Source organism: Rhinoderma darwinii, unplaced genomic scaffold (genome assembly GCF_050947455.1).
Source record: "Rhinoderma darwinii isolate aRhiDar2 unplaced genomic scaffold, aRhiDar2.hap1 Scaffold_791, whole genome shotgun sequence".
NCBI lineage: Eukaryota > Metazoa > Chordata > Amphibia > Anura > Rhinodermatidae > Rhinoderma > Rhinoderma darwinii.
Window position 1 is genome coordinate 54,307 of NW_027464355.1, and position 26,013 is coordinate 80,319.

The 26,013-nt window shown below is 41.6% G+C and overlaps 1 protein-coding gene across 5 annotated transcripts in view; it reads left to right on the forward strand.

Annotated features, from left to right (window-relative positions):
- The window catches only part of LOC142731459 (uncharacterized), a 61,615-nt gene extending 46,466 nt beyond the window's left edge, over positions 1 to 15,149 (forward strand). For 3 of the 5 annotated variants that reach the window (XM_075849392.1, XM_075849393.1, XM_075849394.1), the window contains 2 exons: positions 3,958 to 4,072; positions 4,854 to 5,116. In XM_075849392.1, the coding sequence (XP_075705507.1) occupies positions 3,958 to 4,072; positions 4,854 to 4,969 (231 nt within the window). In that variant the 3' untranslated portion in view covers positions 4,970 to 5,116. Of the gene's footprint in view, positions 1 to 3,957; positions 4,073 to 4,853; positions 5,117 to 8,875; positions 8,980 to 14,779; positions 14,868 to 14,959 lie in introns of those variants that run through there. The other 2 variants (XM_075849395.1, XM_075849396.1) reach the window with 2 other exon arrangements.
- Positions 15,150 to 26,013: the final 10,864 nt, after the last annotated feature.

Consider the following 26,013-nt stretch of genomic DNA (forward strand, 5'->3'; position numbering starts at 1 on the left):
TAGTACACAGGCATATATCTATATACTGATAGTACACAGGCATATATCTATATACTGATAGTACACAGGCACATATCTATATACTGATAGTACACAGGCACATATCTATATACTGATAGTACACAGGCATATATCTATACACTGATAGTACACAGGCATATATCTATATACTGATAGTACACAGGCATATATCTATATACTGATAGTACACAGGCATATATCTATACACTGATAGTACACAGGCATATATCTATATACTGATAGTACACAGGCATATATCTATACACTGATAGTACACAGGCATATATCTATACACTGATAGTACACTGGCATATATCTATATACTGATAGTACACAGGCATATATCTATACACTGATAGCACACAGGCATATATCTATACACTGATAGTACACAGCCATATATCTATATACTGATAGTACACAGGCATATATCTATATACTGATAGTACACAGGCATATATCTATACACTGATAGTACACAGGCATATATCTATATACTGATAGTACACAGCCATATATCTATATACTGATAGTACACAGGCATATATCTATACACTGATAGTACACAGGCATATATCTATATACTGATAGTACACAGGAATATATCTACCGTATATATCGGCGTACAAGACGACTTTTTACACCCTTAAAAAAATGTCAAAAGTGTGGGGTCGTCTTATATGCCGGATATTGTCTACATTAGGGATGCACGTTGCAGCCGCACAGCTCAGTATAGTGACACATGAATGTATGGGAGCGCGGCTGCGGCTGTGTAATTCAGCCACAGCCCCGCTCCTGAGTCATGATAAGTTCGCGGGGTCAGGATGATGCGTTGCGGCCAGCGCTGCACTAATGAGCGGCGGCACTGGAGACAGAACATGGCGGGCGCGCTACAAAACACCTCCATGTTCTGTCTTCAGTGCCTGAACTGCCGCTCATTAGTGCAGCGCCGGCCGCATCACCTCATGCTGACCGCGCGCGCACTTCCTGTCAGGAGCGGGGCAATGGCTGTATTACACAGCCGCAGCCCCGCGCTATAACGGCGGAGATCAGAGAAACCGCTCATCTCCGCCGTTATTCCCCTGAATGCTGCGATCACAGCTGACTGCAGTATTCAGGGGAAAGTGAGAAGGGGGGATGCCCCTGGATCGCGTCACAGGGAATTCCTGTGACGCGATCGAGGGCCATACCATATATGGGCAGACAGCCCAGGGTCTATTGACGGACCCCAGGGCTGTCTTACCATATTTCATGTTGTTAGGACATACCCAAGTATGTCCTAACAACTGCCTGTGTATTATCCGTCCACAGGTTAATGTACTGGCACATATCTGATATATGTCAGTACATTAAAGTTTAAAAATAAAGTAAAAACAAAGTATTGTTAAATTGTAAAAAAAATAAATACACCTTCACCTTTTTTACAATAAACATTAAAATAAGTCTCAATACATAAAATACACACATTCAGTAATGGCGCGGACAACAATGTTTTTGCATCATTTATGATGTGTACGCTGTAAAAAAATGAAATAAACACGGCTTTCATTCACTTATTAATGTGAGGCGCGAGGTGCGATGAATTTACCCTCCATGTTCCTCACATTAATAGTAATTAACCCCATCATGTACCTCGCACATTAACCCAATATGACTGAGAAACATGATGGGATTAATTACTATTAATGTGAGGTGCGTTCAAAATTCATCACACGTCGCGCCTCACATCAGAAAACGGAAGAATTTTTTTTTTATTACTGTTGGCAAAAGTATCGAAATTGGTATCGAAATCGCAATACTAAACGAAGTATCGGTATCGAAGTCCAAATTCTGGTATCGTGACATCCCTAGTCTACATATTGTCTACACACAGGTTGTGTGTTACCTTGTGAGCCTGCAGTCCGGTACACAGGCTCCCGGGATTCACGGAATCCGCCACGGATCTGAGGGAAGCCGGTATTAGCCGCCAGGGAACATCTCTGTAAGATCCTCTGGCCCGCCCTTTCCTCTCATTCCCTGCCTCTCAGATCTCGCGCGATGAAGCAGCCTATCTGCGCATGCGCGAGTTCAAAGAGACAGAGAGTCCTGGGTCCTGCCGCCGATGGCCATAGTGAAGCGCTCCTGCACGAAATGGTGAGTATATCTTAAATTCTATATTTTAAGGGTAAAAGTTGGGGGTCGTCTTATACGCCCAGTCGTCTTATACGCCGACATATACGGTATATACTGATAGTACACAGGCATATATCTATATACTGATAGTACACAGACATATATCTATATACTGATAGTACACAGGCATATATCTATACACTGATAGTACACAGGCATATATCTATATACTGATAGTACACAGGCATATATCTATATACTGATAGTACACAGGCATATATCTATATACTGATAGTACACAGGCATATATCTATATACTGATAGTACACAGGCATATATCTATATACTGATAGTACACAGGCATATATCTATATACTGATAGTACACAGGCATATATCTATATACTGATAGCACACAGGCATATATCTATACACTGATAGTACACAGGCATATATCTATATACTGATAGCACACAGCCATATATCTATATACTGATAGTACACAGGCATATATCTATATACTGATAGTACACAGGCATATATCTATATACTGATAGCACACAGGCATATATCTATATACTGATAGCACACAGGCATATATCTATACACTGATAGTACACAGGCATATATCTATATACTGATAGCACACAGGCATATATCTATATACTGATAGTACACAGGCATATATCTATACACTGATAGTACACAGGCATATATCTATATACTGATAGCACACAGGCATATATCTATACACTGATAGTACACAGGCCTATATCTATATACTGATAGTACACAGGCATATATCTATATACTGATAGCACACAGGCATATATCTATATACTGATAGTACACAGGTATATATCTATATACTGATAGTACACAGGCATATATCTATACACTGATAGTACACAGGCATATATCTATATACTGATAGTACACAGGCATAGATCTATATACTGATAGTACACAGGCATATATCTATATACTGATAGTACACAGGCATACAGCTATTCACTGATAGTACACAGGCATATATCTATATACCAGTATATTAGCCTGTGTACGGATAGTACAGAGGCACCTGTTAGGACATACCTCAATATGCCCTAACAACAGGAAATATGGTAGGACAGCCCTGGGGTCCTTCAATGGACCCTGGGCTGTCTGCCCATATATGGTATGTCCCTCAATCGCGTCACAGGGATTCCTGCGATGCGATCCAAGGGGCATCTCCCTTTCTCCTGAATGCTGCAGTCCGCTGTGATCGCAGCATTCAGGGGAATAGCGGCGGAGATGAGAGGTTTCTCTGATCTCCGCCGTTATAGAGGGGGGCTGTGGCTGTGTAATACAACCATTGCCCCGCTCCTGACAATAAGTGAGAGCGTGGTCAGCATGAGGTGATGCGGCCGGCGCTGCACTATAATAAGCGGCGGTGCAGGCACTGAAGACAGAACATGGGGGTGTTTTGCAGCGTGCCCGCCATGTTCTGTCTTCAGTGCCGGCAATCATTAGTGCAGCGCTGGCCGCAACGCATCATCCTGACCCCGCGCACTTGTCAGGACTCAGGAGCGGAGCAATGACTATCACACAGCCGCAGCCCCGCTCTCATACATTCATGTGTTACTATACTGAGCTGTGCGGCCGCAGAGCTAAGTATCGAAATACATGACATAACGGTATCGAAACAGTATGGAAGTTTCGAGGCATCGTGCATCCCTAACGGTCATAGATGGGGTCATAGAGTTTGGTGGTTTCTTATGTTGATCTGTTAGATTCTTCGCACTCTCTGCTGTATTGTACTGAATTGTTACATATGTGAAATCAGGGGGAAGATGTGACTAATATTAAAACAGAGGATGAAGCAGAAGAAGAGCGGGTGAGGGGCCATCAACCGTGTAAGAGTGAACCGGAGGAGGAAATTCCAGGAGGTGTTACCAGAGGTCAGTAATAATGAATTTAGAAAGTGAACTCCGTGGTTTATTAAGCAGGACCTGCTGTGTTTTTTTAACCACATTCCTCCCCTTATACTTGGCGTCCTCCAGATTCCAACGCTGTCTTTTTCTTTTTTGCCCCCCTCCATGTTGTTCCACTACAGCCCTTACTCCGTTTTGCACCTAACATATGCGTGTTGTAATTAAAGGTACAAAGAGGAGACACCATCTCTCCTCAGTAGGCGTTGCCTCACTTTTTGTTGTGACGCTGTCCAATCAGAGCGGACCGCTTCACAGCGATGCAGAAAACCTGCTGATTTTGAGAAATTTCCTGCAGGTCTTTGCATCGCTGTGAGGCTGTCCACTATGATTAGATAGCGTCACAGCAATGAGCGAGTCAACATCTACTGAGGAGAGAAAAGGTCTTCTCCTTTCTGTTCTCTTTAAGGTGGGGTTCCTCCTTAGTTCTACATTACAGTAACACGTCAGACAATGTGTTATACATAGTGCAGCACCTGAGGGAGCTGTGACTGCACATAGAAGTTCTCTACAAGGTGTTCTATGAATCCGGTCATGCACTAGGCTTAGCATCAGATTTTGGGGGGCAGCGGCTGCGATTAACAGCTGCACTCTAGGCCGAGATCTAGGAAAGCTCAGCTCAACCACTTACAGAGAATGTGTCATCAGAAAATGATCTATTGTTTAAATCAAGTTTCTGTTAAACATATTTTTTATGATTTTTTTGGTGGTTTTTTTTATATTATTTTTTTGTCTTTATCTAATCTTGCAGTTTTCCCTCTGGCCAATGAGTCTCATAGTAGACTGCTCCTTACAGTTCTCAGCAGTCATCTCATTATCATCACAGGCAGGATTACACTGACAGGTAACATCTATATATGTAGATAACAAAGAATCCACCATTCATAATAGACTGACCCTTCCTGTTCTGTAGAGATCATTTCTCAGCACTCATCTCCTTATCATCACAGGCAGGATTACACTGACAGGTAACATCTATATATAGATAATACAGAATCCACCATTCATAATGGACTGACCCTTCCTGTTCTGTATAGATCACTTCTCATCACACCTCTCATTATCATCACAGGCAGGATTACACTGACAGGTAACATCTATATATGTAGATAACAAAGAATCCACCATTCATAATAGACTGACCCTTCCTGTTCTGTATAGATCACTTCTCATCACACCTCTCATTATCATCACAGGCAGGATTACACTGACAGGTAACATCTATATATGTAGATAATACAGAATCCACCATTCATAATAGACTGACCCTTCCTGTTCTGTAGAGATCATTTCTCAGCACTCGTCTCATCATCACAGGCAGGATTACCCTGTATAGGGCATATTTGTTTATTTACTTTAAGAGGTAAAAAGGTTCTTTTTGGAGGATTATATCTCCTGTTATTGGTTTTTCGCTTTGTCCCCAGTCTCTTATCCTCAAGGGATGGCCTAGGGTCATCTGTACCGGAGATATCAGATTCAGAGTAGTCAGTAGATCTAATTTCACGATGGATAACAGGGGGTGTGTGTGTTTACGGAACGAATACGCTTGTCCCGTTTCAAAGTCTTTGCGGTCTCGTATATATTTACGGTGTTGCGTTCCTTCATTTCTCTTTGCAGGCTTTCGATATTTCTTTGTAGTTTGATTTCACAGTTGTTATATTCGGATGTGGTACTGAAGATTTTAATATCCTCAATTTCCTTTTGCAACTGGAGGTTAATTTGATCAAAGGCACTTTTTTCAAAGTCCAAGGGGTAGTGAAGCATGCGTAGAGAATTATCGGTTAGAAGGTCTTCCCACCCTTTAAGGATGTGCGCCGACTTTTTGTGCGCAGGCGCGCCCTCCTGGATTTCTGATTGGTGCAGTCCATTGGCCATTCTGATTGGCCTTACGACCCGCTCGTCTCACTATTGACGGCCGGTCTGTTTAGCCTCTTTTCATTGGGTCCCTGCGGACCGACGCCCACTGTCATGGCGGACCGAGGCTTTAAAAGGGTGTGGATCCACAATACGCCGTCAGTAGCCCCATATGAACCCCTGAGGACGCTACGTTCGTAGCGAAACATGTCGGGGGGGCTTCTCGCTATGTTTTATACGCAATGTCTCACTGACTGTCAGCCGCTGCTATGATCTTGTTTTGCAATTTCAGCGTACTGCAGACGCTGTCTAAACACTGACCCATTACACTGGACTGACTGTTTGCATCTCAGCACGCAGATCTTCTACTGCCAGTGAGCATTGGCTCGTTTTTAAACGAGTGTCGTTTCGTCTTTGATCATTTACTTATTTAATCCTACCCAATAAAAGTTATATTTTATCTTATTGAATACTCCTGTATCTGGCTGGAAACAAGGGCAACCCTTCTCTATTTTGCCTAACCGCAGATTAGTTTCACTTTGTTACAGTGTTGTGCCTGCCAGCCAGCGGGGTCTCCCTTTCCCTTTTTTGCTATAAAAACCACATCAAAAACCTCTTGATTACACTTGATTTTGCGTGTTTGTGTTTGTGTGTGTGGGGGGGGGGGGGGGGTGCTTGCCGCTGATTCTTCAAAAGAGCTGATAAGCGGCTATGAAGTATCAGCGGCGCGCGTTAACACTCCGCTCTGCCCCACACACAGCTCTGCAGACACGAGAAAAGTGTTAAAGGGATCGTCCAGTAAAACATGGCGCCGCACCTGTCCTCAGGTCGGGTGTGGTATTACAGCTCTGTCCTATTCACTTCAATGGAGGTGAACTGCAATACCAGACACAACCTGAGGACAGGTGCGGCGCTGTGTCTCCAATCCGGACACCCCTTCTGTCCTGAGATGACCCGACGGGGGAGGAGGGTGTCAGAGCCACCCACCACCATCACTGCAGACAGAACCACAACTACGGCATGAGGGCAGGGCTTGTCCTGAGTGCACTGTCTCTTGTTATGGACAGATTTATAGTCACATGAACCCCGTCTGATGAACCGGTAACCTAGGTCCGATCACATGACAGAGGGGGATCACCAAAAACCCTGTGAACCCTCAGCCCATCAATCCAGCCCTTTCCCGGTTATATCTGCTTCTGGGAAAGCTGGGTGACCACCATTACCCCTCCTACTGGAGTGTGAGAGGTTCATTAGTCACATCCCCAAACATACTCCAGTAGGAGGGGTAATTGTCGTCACCCAGCTTTCCCAGACCCCTGAACGGTAAATCTCTCTAGTTGTGCTGAGACTGTTTGGGAATGTGACAGGGGTCTGGGAAAGCTGGGTGACCACACTAACACCAGGCATATTATCACCCAGCATTCCCAGGACAGTTACATCATGTGTCCTTTATACAGAGTCTCCTGCACGACTACAGGGGGGGCCGTCGGGTGGGGGGGGGTCACGAGAGCGGGGGTCTGTGAGATAGAGAGTGGGACAGACACACACATCTTACATGCAGTGCAGCTGGTCTTCATGATGGCGCCTGCTCTCTCCCTGCAAACAGCTGCTCTGCTGTGTGACTCTGACCTGCGTCTGCTCAGTACAGAGCCAGAGAGCAGATACAATGGACGGGAGCCGTTCATTGACTCCTATGCATTGTAGCTGCCGTATTCCATCTCTGTATGTGTCGTTAATCAACACATACAGAGATGAAAAAAAAAATGGTAGCCCCCATAGAGAAGAAAAAGAAAGAAAAAAATAAAAAGTACAACACAAATAAATACAATTTATTTTAATGACCTACTAAAAGCAATATTATATAAAAAATAAAATTTTCCGTGACACCTTAAGGACGCAGCCTAGATTTTTCAAATCTGACATATTTCACTTTATGTGGTAATAACGTCGGAATGCTTAAACCTACCCAAGCGATTCTGAGATTGTTTTCTTGTGACACATTGGGCTTTATGTTCGTGGTAAAATTTGGACGATATATTCAGTCTTCATTTGTGAAAAATTGCAAAATTTTGAGAAAATTTACAAGAAATAGCATTTTTCAGAATTTAAATGCATCTGCTTGTAAAACAGACGCTTATACCACCCAAAATAGTTACTAGTTCACATTTCCCATATGTCTACTTTAGATTGGCATTGTTTTTTGAACATTCTGTTATTTTTCTTGGACGTTACAAGGCTTAGAACATAAACAGCAATTTCTCATATTCTTAAGAAAATTTCAAAAGCCTTTTTTTGAAGGTACCAGTTCAGTTCTGAAGTGGATTTGAGGGGCCTATGTATTAGAAACCCCCATAAAACACCCCATTTTAAAAACTAGACCCTTCAAAGTATTCAAATCAGCATTTAGAAGTTTTTTAACCCTTCAGGCATTTCACAGGAATTAAAGCAAAGTGGAAATGAAATTTGCAAATTTAATTTTTTCTGCTGAATTTCAATTTTATTCAATTTTTTTCTGTAACAAAGAAGGTTTTACCAGAGAAACACTACTAAATATGTATTGTCAGATTCTGCAGTTTTTAGAAATGTCCCACATGTGGCTCTACTGCGCTCGTGGAATAAAACACAAGCCCCAGAAGCAAAGAAGCGCCTAGTGCATTTTGAGGCCTCTTTTTTATTAGAATATATTTTAGGCAGCATGCCAGGTTTGAAGAGGTGTTGAGGTGCCAAAACAGTAGGAATCCCCAAAAAGTGACCCCATTTCGGAAACTACACCCCTCAAGCAATTCATTTATGGTTGTTGTTACCATTTTGACCGCACAGTTTTTACACAGCACATATTTGAATTGGGCTATGAAATTAAAAAAATGAAATTTTTTCCAATAAGATGTCATTTTTGATAAAAATTTCTTATTTTCACAGGGAACAAAATACCCCATTTTGTTGCCCAATTTCTCCTGAGTGCAGCAATACCCCATTTGTGGTGATAAACTGCCGTTTGGGCCCATGGGAGGCCTCAGAAGGGAAGGAGCGCTGTGTGTTCTTTGGAGTGCAGATTTTGCTGGATTGGTTTTCGGGTGCCATGTCGCATTTGCAGAGCCCCAGAGGTATCAAAGCAATGGAAACCCACCAGAAGTGACCCCATTTTGGAAACTACACCCCTCAAGGAATTCATTTATGGGTGTTGTGACCATTTTGACCCCATAGTTTTTTCACATAACTTATTTGAATTGGACTGGGAATTCAAACAAAATTAATTTTTTCCAATAATATGTAGTTTTGGGTGAAAATGTCTTATTTTCACAAGAAATAAAATACCCCATTTTGTTGTCCAATTTGTCCTGAGTGCGGCAATGCCCAATTTGTGGCGATAAACTGACGTTTGGGCCCATGGGAGGCCTCAGAAGGAAAGGACCACCATTTGGCCTACTGAAGCTTTTCTGGTGCTAAGTCATGTATGCAGAAGCCCCTGAGGCACCAGTACAGTTGAAACCCCCGAGAAGTGACCCCATTTTAAAAACGACACCCCTTAAGACTAGAGGTGTAGTGAGCATTTTGACCCCACAGGTACTGTGTAAAAGATAATGCGCAGCAGATGGTGCAGAGTGAGATTTGCAATTTTATATATATATATGGCATGTCAGTGTCCGATATAGTGTGCCCAGCATGCGCCACCGGAGATATACACCCCATAAGATGTAATGCGTGTTCTCCTGGGTACGGCAATACCCTACATGTGGCTGTTATCAGCTGCCTGGGCACACAGCAGGGCTCAGAAGGGAAAGACGAGGGGGGATAAGCTGTGCGGAGTGCATCAGGGTAAGTAAAACTGGGCTAAATTAAAAATCAAGGGATGTATGATCAATTTTAAAACACTCTTTCATACAGAGCTCTGGTTATTCGGGACACGTGTCACATTGATATATTGTGTCCCTCCTTATCGCCCTCTTATAGCAGACTCTGCACCCCTTTTGACTCTTTCCCTTTCCACCGGTTTGGGAACTTCTCCTGGAAAGTGTTGCCCTGGTACGATGCGTGTGGCCATGCTTCCAGAAGTACTGGGTGCCCCCCCTTCCTGGTCCCTAAAGATTAGATTTTTGATAACCACCTCTTGAAATTCCAGGAAAGTTCCCCTCTGGCCTGCACATCGACGTAGCACGTACGCATTGTACAAAGCCATCTGTGTGATGTGCCCGGCCAGCTTCTTATACCACACCGCATGGCGCTGTAGGGCTTCAGGACTTGATCTGACAAGTCCATCCCTCCCATGTACCTATTATAGTCCAGGATGCAGTCTGGTTTGGGGGTGCCCTTTCCTTCATATAGCCTAAATCTGTAGGTATACCCTGATGCACTCTCACAGCTTATACATCTTCACGCCATACCTTGCCCTCTTACCCGGCAGGTACTCGCGGAATTGAACCCTCCCTTTAAAATGTACCAAGGACTCCTCAATAGAAATACACTTCTCGGGGGTGAATGCTTGGGAAAACCGGGCACTGGCACGGTCTAATAGGGGTCTCCGTTTATACAAACGGTCAAAACTGGGGTCATCTCGGGGTGGGCACGGCTCATTATCAGTATAATGTAAGAAGCGAAGTATTGCCTCATTTATTTATTTTTTGGGGTTCCAGTTCAGTTCTGAAGTTGCTTTGAGGGGCCCATATATTAGAAACTCCTATCAAACACCCCATTTTAGAAACTAGACCCCTCAAAGTATTCACAACAGCATTTAGAAAGTTTATGAACCCTTTAGGTGTTTCACAGGAATTTAGAGCAAAGTAGAGGTGAAATTTACATATTTATTTTTGTCAGAAAATCCTTTTTATGCAATTTTTTTTCTATAACACAAAAGGATTTACCAGAGAAACGCAACTCAAAATGTATTGCCCAGATTCTGCAGTTTTGATAAATATCCCACATGTGGCCCTAGTGCGGTAATGGACTGAAGCACCGGCCTCAGAAGCAAAGGAAGACCTAGTGGATTATGAGGCCTCCTTTTTATTAGGCACCATGTCAGGTTTGAAGAGGTCTTGTGGTGCCAAAACAGTGGAAACCCCCCAAAAGTGACCCCAATTTTGAAACTAGACCCCTTGAGGAATCCATTGCAGTTTTCTTGGGGTGCATGCGGCTTTTTGATCAGTTTTTATTCTATTTTTAGGTGGCGTGATGACTAAAAAACAGCAATTCTACTATTGTTTTTTCATTCTTTTTTTTTTACAGCGTTCACCGTGCGCTATAAATGACATATTCACTTTATTCTGCGGGGCGATACGATCACGGCGATACCGGATGTTTATAGTTTTTTTATGTCTTATGGCGTTTGCACAATAAAATACGTTTTGTAATATATCATTCACTTTTTGTGTTACCTTATTCTAAGAGCCAGAACTTCTTTATTTTTCCATCAATAAAGCCGTGCGAGGACTTATTTTTTGCGTAACGAACTGTAGTTTCGATCAGGACCATTTTTCGGTACATGCGACTTTTTGATCTCTTTTTATTCCATTTTTTGGGATGTGAAGTGACCAAACAATTGTGATTTTGGTACGGTCTATTATTATTTTATTTTACGGCTTTCACCGCGCGGGATAAATAACGAAATAATTTTGTAGTTCAGGCCGTTACGGACGCGGCGATACCAATTATGTATAGTTTATTTGTTTGTTTATATATTTTTATTAATAATAAATGACTGATAAGGGAAAAGGGGGATTTTTACTTTTAATACTTTTTAAAACTTTTATTTTCTTATTTTTACACATCTTTTTTTAACTATTTTTTAACTTTATTACTTTGTCCCACTAGGGGACTTGAGGGCAGGAGGCCCTGATCGCTATTCTAATACACTGCACTACATGCGTAGTGCAGTGTATTAGAACTGTCAGCTACTCACTGACAGCAAGCATAGTGGGTCCTGACGTTGTCAGGAACCACTAGGCTTCCGTCTATGGCATAGCCGGACGCCATTGTTTGGTGTCCGGTTGCCATAGTCACCATCGCCGGCCGCTATCGTGTAGCAGGCCGGCGATGGCGGATTAACCCCTAAGAAGCCGCGATCGCTATTGAACGTGGCTTCTGAGGGGTTAATCGGCGGGGAAGCTCCGCGATCGGTCCCGGCACATTGAGCTGTGATAGTCTGCTGTCGGAAACAGCAGCTATCACAGCTCATGAACGCGCCCCGCGCGAACGGCGCCGTGTTTACTCCATGACCTACTATTAGGTCACTGAGCACGAACGCTACAGTTAGCATGACCTAATAGTAGGTCATGGAGCGTTAAGGGGTTAAAGAACTGCAACAGTGTGTATATATGTATGTGTATATATGTATGTATGTGTATGTATGTGGATGTATGTGTGTGTATGTGTGTGTATGTATGTGTATATATGTATGTATGTGTGTGTATGTATGTGTATGTATGTATGTGTGTGTGTGTGTGTATATATGTATGTATGTGTGTGTATGTATGTGGATGTATGTGTGTGTATGTATGTGTATATATGTATGTATGTGTGTGTATATATGTATGTATGTGTATGTATGTATGTGTGTGTGTGTATATATGTATGTGTATATATGTGTATGTATATGTATGTGTATATATGTATGTGTGTATATGTATGTGTGTATGTATGTGTATATATATGTGTATATATGTATGTATGTGTGTGTGTGTATATATGTATGTGTGTATGTATGTGTATATATGTATGTGTATATATGTGTATGTATGTATGTGTATATATGTATGTGTGTATGTATGTGTGTATATATGTGTATATATTTATATATATATATAACATACGCACACACACACATAAATAACGGGTAAATCTATTTTAAAAAATTACAAAATTGTTTATTTTTCAATTTTTTTTGTGATTTTTCTGCTCATAATAAAATTGTAAAACATGGAATTAATTAAACTAATCTAGAAAATGAAAGCCTCATAAGTCTTGTAAAAATCAAAGTTAAAATAGTTGTGATATTCAAAGCGGTTGCAAAGTTATTATCGTCTAAAGAAGTGCAAATCAGAAATGGAAAATTTGCCCTGGACGCAGGGGCATCAATGACCCCTGGTCATGAAAGGGTTAATTATGTACCGAAAATACAATTGACAAAATCTACAATCAATATATATATATACCGTATTTTTCGGACTATAAGGCGCAGTTTTTAGCAAGAATAAATCTTGCTAAAAAGTCCCTGCGTGTTATAGTCGGCAGTGTCGGGCCCCCTGACCGCTCCTTACTTAACCCCTTCCCGACCCATGATGTGCCAGCACATCATCAGGCGGGGAGGGGATGATGTATGGAGCGGGCTCACGCGCTGAGCCTGCTCCATACACTGCAGGTGTCAGCTTCTGACACGCTGCACTACCGGCTAGGAACAGAGATGGCGCTGTTTAACTAGTTAAATACTGTGGTCAATAGCGACCGCAGCATTTATATTGGTTTTCCTACGAAGGACATTTATGACATATCCACAGGTGTAATATCTCTAGAACGGGGCCCCCTAAGCCCCATTCCATCTTACCCGGCTCCGCGGTCTTCCGGCCACTTCACTTTCTGGTTACATGTTCGAGTTACGCAGTTTCCGCAACTCCCATAGAACTGAATAGTAGTTACGGCTACAGAGTAGCACGCTACGCTGCTTCTATAACTGACATTCACTACTATGGGAGTTCCGGAAACAGCGTAGCTCAGCGAGTTACGCTGTTTCCGTAACTCATCCATGTATTGCAGTGTATTGTACCAGCGATCTAATGATCACTGGTTCAAGTCCCCTAGGGGAACTAATAAAATGTGTGTAAAAAAAAATAATCTAAAGTTAAAAAAAAACATTTCCCATTTTCACCAAGCACAATGTAAAAATAAAAAAATAATAATAAAATTGGTATCGCTGCATCTGTAAAAGTCCGGAACTATTACAACATGGCATTATTTGACTCACACAGTGAACGGTGTAAAAATGTTTTATTTAAAACCCCCGACTGTCTGTATTCTTCTACCATATTACGTTATAAATGGCCGCTCTGTTGTAACGGTTCACTGGGATACGCTTCTTGTGATGTCATCTAGAATGTGGGCAGATTCTATTTCTCTGAGCGTGACGTCCTCTAGAGAATCTGAGCGTGATGTCATGTGAAGGGCGGGGCCTGTGATCTGCATGTGTTCCGTTTGCACATAATGGCCCTCAGGTTGTGACATCATCAAGTTTATAAATTGGGGTCACACATTGACCGCGGTGTCAGTTTCTCTTGCTGGCTCTCATCATGGACGTGTCTCATATGAAGAAGAGGAGGATGGTGATGTTTCCAATGATGAGTGTTGTAGAGAAGATGGAGGTTGGCGGACGCCAATTTCCGGAGGACGTGGAGATGGAGGAGGAGGATGAGAAGATGGAGGTTGGCGGACGCCAGTTTCCAGAGGACGCGGAGATGGAGGAGGAGGATGAGAAGATGGAGGCTGGCGGACGCCAGTTTCCAGAGGACGTGGAGATGGAGGATGGGAAGATGGAGGTTGGCGGACGCCAATTTCCAGCTCCTGATGTGGAGATGGACGACCTTTCGGGGGCTACGGTTAACATCAGGGCCTCCAACCCCCGAAAGAGAAAGTGGCCATTTTAGTAACATCTGCCACTTGGGGCCCATTTACCATCAGGGCCCCCAACCCCCGGGAGAGATAGCGGCCATCTTATTTCCATCTGCCGCTCGGGGCCCATTTACCATCTTTAGGTGAAGTAAGTGCCGTCCACTGATGATCTTCTCACCTCACGACTCTTCTACAGCCGCCTGGACACTGAATTTCTGATTTGTTTTGCAGTTGTCACCCCAATATTGTGGTCTTTACCACCTAAACCATCAGAAATTCCCATTAAGACTCCTCCAGTGATGAGCAGACGCGAGATCCGGTAAGTCTGACGTCTTCCGCTCGTCTTCATCTTCTCCTTGTGGTGAAGGTTCTGTGAATTTTTTTGCTTATTTGTATTTTTTCCTTTTCTAGGATCCGACTTTGAAAAATATGAAAAACGTTTCCGGTTTCTTCTGATCCAGGATCGAGCTGTGTAAGGGTGGACTGGCGGCCATATCCACGGGTGAAGAAGGACCCTCCCCCTCTTCATCTCACCGATCATCGCATGTTAAAGGGCCGGAGCCACAGAAAACCGCACAGAAATTCTACCAGATTCTATAATAAACAGATTTATTTTTACCATTTTTAGTGTTTTCATTTCTAGATTGGGGAATTTATCCAGGGAACCTGTGTTCTATGGGGGTCCGAAGGTTATAGGTGTAATACTCTGCAGAATATATCACTATGTATCTGTCAGGAGGTGGAGAGGACAGAGCAATGTTCTGCAGATATCTAGAGAGGACAGTGGTGTAATAATCTGCAGAATATATCACACTGTATCTGTCAGTAGAGGACAGAGCAATGTTCTGCAGATCTGTAGAGGTCAGTGGTGTAATAATCTGCAGAATATATCACTATGTATCTGTCAGTAGAGGACAGAGCAATGTTCTGCAGATCTGTAGAGAGGTCAGTGGTGTAATAATCTGCAGAATATATCACTCTGTATCTGTCAGGAGGTGGAGAGGACAGAGCAATGTTCTGCAGATATCTAGAGAGGTCAGTGGTGTAATACTCTGCAGAATATATCACACTGTATCTGTCAGTAGAGGACAGAGCAATGTTCTGCAGATCTCTAGAGAGGTCAGTGGTGTAATAATCTGCAGAATATATCACTCTGTATCTGTCAGGAGGTGGAGAGGACAGAGCAATGTTCTGCAGATCTGTAGACAGGTCAGTGGTGTAATAATCTGCAGAATATATCACTCTGTATCTGTCTGGAGGCTTTTTGGAATTTTTCTTGAAAATATAAACAATTGCTGGTAAATTTATACATTTTCTAACGACATAAAACAGAAGGACAGATAAAGTAATGCCAACAAGGGACAATATATTACCCCCCCCCATAAAAAGTGGGGGTGAAATGTCCGAATGTTTCTCTTATTCTGCAGATATAATTTTATTCCTTTATTTCACTAACACAGCAGATGATAACAGAGAATCACAGCTCAATATTTATTACCCCGATTCTGCAGTGTTTAGTGATATGACATATGTGGCCCTAGTGTGCCATGTGACTTATTGGACTCTTTGCGGAGCAACTCACGCGGCGGCAGAAACGGGAGAACAAATATGAAAGACCCCCAGTTTGTGCAAAGTGAAATTGAGCTGGGCAGCATAAAGCAGCCGTCAGCTGAGTGGACCCCCCTATAAGAGCAGGGGGCCCCGGCATTTGCCCGATTCGACCATGTGTGGACGCTGGCCCTGGTCTGTGTCCTGAGAACGTAGATGCAGTTGACACCGGGACATGCCAGCGGCCGATCGGGATACCACCTGGAATCTGGGAGTGTTCGGAGGTATGGAGACCCTCCCCAAATGACCACATTTTGGATTCTACACCCCTCAGGGCGAGCATTTAGGGCTGCAGTGAGCATTTTGACACCACAAGTGTTACATCGATTGTATTAGAATTGAGCAGTGGAAATAAAGTCGTTTTAGCTCAAAATTTATTTATATTTAAAAAGAAAGAAACGATAACAAGGAGTACATCAGTGTATATGTAATATGTGAGGAGTATATCAGGGTATATGTAATATGTGAGGAGTATATCAGAGTATATGTAATATGTGAGGAGTACATCAGGGTATATGTAATATGTGAGGAGTACATCAGGGTATATGTAATATGGGAGGAGTACATCAGGGTATATGTAATATGTGAGGAGTACATCAGGGTATATGTAATATGTGAGGAGTACATCAGGGTATATGTAAGCTGTGCGGAGTACATCAGGGTATATGTAAGATGTGAGGAGTACATCAGGGTATATGTAATATGTGAGGAGTACATCAGGGTATATGTAATATGTGAGGAGTACATCAGGGTATATGTAATATGTGAGGAGTACATCAGGGTATATGTAATATGTGAGGAGTACATCAGGATATATGTAATATGTGAGGAGTACGATGTGAGGAGCACATCAGGGTATATGTAATATGTGAGGAGTACATCAGGGTATATGTAATATGTGAGGAGTACATCAGGGTATATGTAATCTGTGAGGAGTACATCAGGATATATGTAATATGTGAGGAGTACATCAGGATATATGTAATATGTGAGGAGCACATCAGGGTATATGTAATATGTGAGGAGTACATCAGGATATATGTAATATGTGAGGAGTACATCAGGGTATATGTAATCTGTGAGGAATACATCAGGGTATATGTAATATGTGAGGAGTACATCAGGGTATATGTAATATGTGAGGAGTACATCAGGGTATATGTAATATGTGAGGAGTACATCAGGGTGTATGTAATATGTGAGGAGTACATCAGGGTATATGTAATCTGTGAGTAGTACATCAGGGTATATGTAATCTGAGGAGTACATCAGGGTATATGTAATCTGTGAGGAGTACATCAGGGTATATGTAATATGTGAGGAGTACATCAGGGTATATGTAATCTGTGAGGAGTACATCAGGGTATATGTAATCTGTGAGGAGTACATCAGGGTATATGTAATATGTGAGGAGTACATCAGGGTATATGTAATATGTGAGGAGTACATCAGGGTATATGTAATATGGGAGGAGTACATCAGGGTATATGTAATATGTGAGGAGTACATCAGGGTATATGTAATATGTGAGGAGTACATCAGGGTATATGTAATCTGTGAGGAATACATCAGGGTATATGTAATATGTGAGGAGTACATCAGGGTATATGTAATATGTGAGGAGTACATCAGGGTATATGTGAGGAGTACATCAGGGTATATGTAATATGTGAGGAGTACATCAGGGTATATGTAATATGTGAGGAGTACATCAGGGTATATGTAATATGTGAGGAGTACATCAGGGTATATGTAATATGTGAGGAGCACATCAGGGTATATGTAATATGTGAGGAGTATATCAGGGAATATGTAATCTGTGAGGAGTACATCAGGGTATATGTAATATGTGAGGAGTACATCAGGATATATGTAATCTGTGAGGAGTACATCAGGGTATATGTAATATGTGAGGAGTACATCAGGATATATGTAAAATGGGAGGAGTACATTAGGGTATATGTTATCTGTGAGGCGTACATTAGGGTATATGTAATCTGTGAGGAGTACATCAGTGTATATGTAATATGTGAGGAGTACATCAGGCTATATGTAAGATGTGAGGAGTATATCAGGGTATATGTAATATGTGAGGAGTACATTAGGGTATATGTAATCTGTGAGGAGTACATCAGGATATATGTAATCTGTGAGGAGTACATCAGGGTATATGTAATATGTGAGGAGTACATCAGGGTATATGTAATATGTGAGGAGTACATCAGGCTATATGTAATCTGTGCTGAGTACATCAGGGTATATGTAAACTGGGCGGAGTACATCAGGATATGTAATCTGCGTAGTACATTAGGGTATATGTAATCTGAGCGGAGTACATCAGGGTATATGTAAACTGTGCGGAGTACATCAGGGTATATGTAAAATGGGCGGAGTACATCAGGATATATGTAATCTGTGAGGAGTACATCAGGGTATATGTAAACTGTGTGGAGTACATCAGGGTATATGTAAGCTGTGCGGAGTATATCAGGGTATATGTAATATGTGAGGAGTACATCAGGATATATGTTATCTATGAGGAGTACATCAGGGTATATGTAATCTGTGACGAGTACATCAGGGTATATGTAAACTGTGAGGAGTACATCAGGAGATATGTTATCTATGAGGATTACATCCGGGTATATGTAATCTGTGAAAAGTACATCAGGGTATTTGTAAATTGTGAGGAGTACATCAGGATATATGTAAGATGTGAGGAGTACATCAGGATATATGTAATCTGTGAGGAGTACATCAGGATATATGTAATCTGTGAGGAGTACATCAGGATATATGTAATCTGTGAGGAGTACATCAGGATATATGTAATACGTGAGGAGTACATCAGGGTATATGTAAGCTGGGTTGAGTACATCAGGGTATATGTAAGCCGTGAGGAGTACATCAGGGTATATGTAAGCTGTGAGGAGTACATCAGGGTATATGTAATCTGAGCGGAGTACATCAGGGTATATGTAAGCAGGACGGAGTACATCAGAGTATATGTAAACTGTGAGGAGTACATCAGGATATATGTAATCTGTGCTGAGTACATCAGGGTATATGTAAACTGGGCGGAGTACATCAGGATATGTAATCTGCGTAGTACATTAGAGTATATGTAATCTGAGCGGAGTACATCAGGGTATATGTAAGCTGGACAGAGTACATCAGGGTATATGTAAGCTGTGCGGAGTACATCAAGGTATATGTAAGATGGGCGGAGTACATCAGGATATATGTAATCTGTGAGGAGTACATCAGGGTATATGTAAACTGTGAGGAGTACATCAGGGTATATGTAAGCTGTGCGGAGTATATCAGGGTATATGTAGTATGTGAGGAGTACATCAGGGTAAATGTAATCTGTGACAAGTACATCAGGGTATATGTAAACTGTGAGGAGTACATCAGGATATATGTTATCTATGAGGATTACATCAGGGTATTTGTAAATTGTGAGGAGTACATCAGGGTATATGTAATCTGTGAGTAGTACATCAGGGTATATGTAATCTGTGAGGAGTACATCAGGGTATATGTAATCTGTGAGGAGTACATCAGGGTATATGTAAACTGTGAGGAGTACATCAGGATATATGTAATCTGTGAGGAGTACATCAGGATATATGTAATATGTGAGGAGTACATCAGGGTATATGTAAACTGGGTTGAGTACATCAGGGTATATATAAGCTGTGAGGAGTACATCAGGGTATATGTAAGCTGTGAGGAGTACATCAGGGTATATGTAAGGTGTGAGGAGTACATCAGGGTATATGTAATATGTGAGGAGTACATCAGGATATATGTAATCTGAGGAGTACATCAGGGTATATGTAATCTGTGAGGAGTACATCAGGGTATGTGTAATCTGTGAGGAGTACATCAGGGTATATGTAATCTGTTAGTAGTACATCAGGGTATATGTAAGATGTGAGGAGTACATCAGGGTATATGTAATATGTGAGGAGTACATCTGGGTATATGTAATCTGTGAGGAGTACATCAGGTTATATGTAAAATGTGAGGAGTACATCAGGGTATATGTAATATGTGAGGTGTACATCAGGGTATATGTAATCTGTGAGGAGTACATCAGGGTATATGTAATATGTGAGGAGTACATCAGGGTATATGTAATCTGTGAGGAGTACATCAGGGTATATGTAATCTGTGAGGGGTACATCAGGGTATATGTAATATGTGAGGAGTACATCAGGGTATATGTAATATGTGAGGAGTACATCAGGATATATGTAATATGTGAGGAGTACATCAGGATATATGTAATCTGTGAGTAGTACATCAGGGTATATGTAATCTGTGAGTAGTACATCAGGATATATGTAAAATGTGAGGAGAACATCAGGGTATATGTAATTTGTGTGGAGTACATCAGGGTATATGTAAGATGTGAGGAGTACATCAGGGTATATGTAATATGTGAGGAGTACATCAGGGTATATGTAATCTGTGAGGAGTACATCAGGGTATATGTAATATGTGAGGAGTACATCAGGGTATATGTAATATGTGAGGAGTACATCAGGGTATATGTAATCTGAGGAGTACATCAGGGTATATGTAAGGAGTACATCAGGATATATGCAATCTGTGAGTAGTACATCAGGATATATGTAATCTGTGTGGAGTACATCAGGGTATATGTAAGATGTGAGGAGTACATCAGGGTATATGTAATATGTGAGGAGTACATCAGGGTATATGTAATATGTGAGGAGTACATCAGAGTATATGTAATCAATGAGGAGTACATCAGGATATATGTAATCTGTGTGGAGTACATCAGGGTATATGTAATCTGTGAGGAGTACATCAGGGTATATGTAATCTGTGAGGAGTACATCAGTGTATATGTAATCTGTGAGGAGTACATCAGGGTATATGTAATATGTGAGGAGTACATCAGGGTATATGTAAGGAGTACATCAGGATATATGCAATCTGTGAGTAGTACATCAGGATATATGTAATCTGTGAGGAGTACATCAGGGTATATGTAAGCTGGGAGGAGTACATCAGGGTATATGTAAATTGTGAGGAGTACATCAGGGTATATGTAATCTGTGAGTAGTACATCAGGGTATATGTAATCTGTGAGGAGTACATCAGGGTATATGTAATCTGTGAGGAGTACATCAGGGTATATGTAAACTGTGAGGAGTACATCAGGATATATAAAATCTGTGAGGAGTACATCAGGATATATGTAATATGTGAGGAGTACATCAGGGTATATGTAATATGTGAGGAGTACATCAGGGTATATGTAATATGTGAGGAGTACATCAAGGTATATGTAATATGTGAGGAGTACATCAGGGTATATGTAATATGTGAGGAGTACATCAAGGTATATGTAATCTGTGAGGAGTACATCAGGATATATGTAATATGTGAGGAGTACATCAGGGTATATGTAATATGTGAGGAGTACATCAGGGTATATGTAATCTGTGAGTAGTACATCAGGGTATATGTAATCTGTGAGGAGTACATCAGGGTATATGTAATCTGTGAGGAGTACATCAGGGTATATGTAAACTGTGAGGAGTACATCAGGATATATGTAATCTGTGAGGAGTACATCAGGATATATGTAATCTGTGAGGAGTACATCAGGGTATATGTAAGCTGGGTTGAGTACATCAGGGTATATGTAAGCTGTGAGGAGTACATCAGGGTATATGTAAGCTGTGAGGAGTACATCAGGGTATATGTAAGCTGTGAGGAGTACATCAGGGTATATGTAAGGTGTGAGGAGTACATCAGGGTATATGTAATCTGTGAGGAGTACATCAGGGTATATGTAATTTGTGTGGAGTACATCAGGGTATATGTAAGATGTGAGGAGTATATCAGGGTATATGTAATATGTGAGGAGTACATCAGGGTATATGTAATATGTGAGGAGTACATCAGGGTATATGTAATCTGTGAGGAGTACATCAGGATATATGTAATATGTGAGGAGTACATCAGGGTATATGTAATATGTGAGGAGTACATCAGGGTATATGTAATCTGAGGAGTACATCAGGGTATATGTAATATGTGAGGAGTACATCAGAGTATATGTAATCAATGAGGAGTACATCAGGGTATATGTAATCTGTGAGGAGTACATCAGGGTATATGTAATCTGTGAGGAGTACATCAGGGTATATGTAATATGTGAGGAGTACATCAGGGTATATGGAATATGTGAGGAGTACATCAGGGTATATGTAATCTGTGAGGAGTACATCAGGGTATATGTAATATGTGAGGAGTACATCAGGATATATGTAAACTGTGAGGAGCACATCAGGGTATATGTAATCTGTGAGGAGTACATCAGGGTATATGTAATCTGAGCGGGGTACATCAGGGTATATGTAATCTGTGAGGAGTACATCAGGGTATATGTAATCTGTGCGGAGTACATCAGGGTATAAGTAATCTGTGAGGAGTACATCAGGATATATGTAAACTATGCGGAGTACATCAGGGCATATGTAATCACTTTGCGGGGCCGTCGATTGTGTTCTAACCACTTAGAAGCCGCAAACGCTATTGAACGCGGCTTCTAAGGAGTTAATCGGCGGGGACCCTGGGGAAGGAGATGTGACAACTGCTGTTTGTGACAGCAGTTGTCATTGCTCACAGATGGGATGGGGGCGGAATGGCAGTTTTTACCAGGACGTACTATTACTTAAATAGCGAGATCTCGCTATAAATCACAGGTTACAGGGAGATTACGCTTGCTCTGCTGTAAGTACCACAGATACGTTAACGAAGTGTCGGGATTGTGAATAGACATCCCTTCCTGGCTGGGCTGTCTAAACAGGCTATGTTCACACGAAGTATTTTGGGGGAGGAATATCTGCCTCAAAATTCCGTTTGGAACTTTGAGGCAGATATTCCTCTCCCTGCACGCCGATTTTCGCGGCGATTATCGCGCCGTTTTTCGCCCGCGGCCATTGAGCGCCGCGGGCATAAAACAGCGAGAAATACGCTTTCTCCTGCCTCCCATTGAAGTCAATGGGAGGTCAGAGGCGGAAGCGCCCGAAGATAGGGCATGTCGCTTCTTTTTCCCGCGAGGCAGTTTTACTGCTCGCGGGAAAAAGACATCGACGCCTCCCATTGAAATCAATGGGAGGCGTTCTCGGGCCGTTTTTGCCGAGTTTTGCGACGCGGTTTCTGCGTAAAAAAACTCGGCAAAATACCCCGTGTGAACATAGCCTAAGACAGCACATAGTGAACAACGCAGTGTTAGGGTATGTTCACACGGCAGTGTCCGTAACGGCTGAAATTACGGGGCTGTTTTCAGGAGAAAACAGCTCCGTAATTTCAGCCGACATGGCATGTTGAGGCGCTTTTTCGCGGCGTCAATTACGGACGTAAATGAAGCTGTTTTTCCATGGAGTCAATGGAAAACGGCTTCATTTACGTCTGAAGAAGTGACAGGCACTTCTTTGACACGGGCGTCTATTTACGCGCCATCTTTTGACAGCGACGCGTAAATTTACGCCTCGTGGGAATAGACCAACGTAAAACCCATTGCTTTCAATGGGCAGATGTTTGCCGATGCTATCGAGCCGCATTTTCGGATGTAAATCGAGGCGGAAAACGCCCGAATTACGTCCGTAAATAAGCTGTGTGAACATACCCTTACTATGCGGTGACTAAATGAATGGAGAGAAGTGCATGATGCTGATTGGTCACTGATTGGTCAGCGTCATACACTCCTCTTTACAACGCCCACTTGGTCTAATGGAAATACACGCCCAGTTGGGCATTAAGAAACTCATTAGCATAAAGCTAAAATCGCTCCTAACGTGGTAAATATAGAACGTTTTTCTAAATAAAAAGCATTACTGTCACCGACATTACAGCGCCGATCTCCTTATGTAGGAAACAGGACACTTATAATGTGGTGACAGAGTCTCTTTACTTATATAGGAGATAGGGCACTTATAATGTGGTGACAGAGTCTCTTTACTTATATAGGAGATAGGACACTTATAATGTGGTGACAGAGTCTCTTTACTTATATAGGAGATAGGACACTTATAATATGGTGACAGAGTCTCTTTACTTATATAGGAGATAGGACACTTATAATGTGGTGACAGAGCCTCTTTACTTATATAGGAGATAGGACACTTATAATGTAGTGACAGAGTCTCTTTACTTATATAGGAGATAGGACACTTATAATGTGGTGACAGAGTCTCTTTACTTATATAGGAGATAGGGCACTTATAATGTGGTGACAGCCTCTTTACTTATATAGGAGATAGGACACTTATAATGTGGTGACAGAGCCTCTTTACTTATATAGGAGATAGGGCACTTATAATGTGGTGACAGCCTCTTTACTTATATAGGAGATAGGGCACTTATAATGTGGTGACAGAGCCTCTTTACTTATATAGGAGATAGGGCACTTATAATGTGGTGACAGCCTCTTTACTTATATAGGAGATAGGACACTTATAATGTGGTGACAGAGTCTCTTTACTTATATAGGAGATAGGGCACTTATAATGTGGTGACAGAGCCTCTTTACTTATATAGGAGATAGGGCACTTATAATGTGGTGACAGCCTCTTTACTTATATAGGAGATAGGGCACTTATAATGTGGTGACAGAGTCTCTTTACTTATATAGGAGATAGGACACTTATAATGTGGTGACAGAGCCTCTTTACTTATATAGGAGATAGGACACTTATAATGTGGTGACAGAGTCTCTTTACTTATATAGGAGATAGGACACTTATAATGTGGTGACAGAGTCTCTTTACTTATATAGGAGATAGGACACTTATAATGTGGTGACAGAGCCTCTTTACTTATATAGGAGATAGGGCACTTATAATGTGGTGACAGAGTCTCTTTACTTATATAGGAAACAGGACACTTATAATGTGGTGACAGAGCCTCTTTACTTATATAGGAGATAGGACACTTATAATGTGGTGACAGAGCCTCTTTACTTATATAGGACATAGGGCACTTATAATGTGGTGACAGAGCCTCTTTACTTATATAGGAGATAGGGCACTTATAATGTGGTGACAGAGTCTCTTTACTTATATAGGAGATAGGACACTTATAATGTGGTGACAGCCTCTTTACTTATATAGGAGATAGGGCACTTATAACGTGGTGACAGAGCCTCTTTACTTATATAGGAGATAGGACACTTATAATATGGTGACAGAGTCTCTTTACTTATATAGGAGATAGGACACTTATAATGTGGTGACAGAGTCTCTTTACTTATATAGGAAACAGGACACTTATAATGTGGTGACAGAGCCTCTTTACTTATATAGGAGATAGGACACTTATAATGTGGTGACAGAGCCTCTTTACTTATATAGGAGATAGGACACTTATAATGTGGTGACAGCCTCTTTACTTATATAGGAGATAGGGCACTTATAATGTGGTGACAGGGCCTCTTTACTTATATAGGAGATAGGGCACTTATAATGTGGTGACAGGGCCTCTTTACTTATATAGGAGATAGGACACTTATAATGTGGAGACAGAGCCTCTTTACTTATATAGGAGATAGGACACTTATAATGTGGTGACAGAGTCTCTTTACTTATATAGGAGATAGGACACTTATAATGTGGTGACAGAGTCTCTTTACTTATATAGGAGATAGGACATTTATAATGTGGTGACAGCCTCTTTACTTATATAGGAGATAGGGCACTTATAATGTGGAGACAGAGCCTCTTTACTTATATAGGAGATAGGGCACTTATAATGTAGTGACAGAGCCTCTTTACTTATATAGGAGATAGGACACTTATAATGAGGTGACA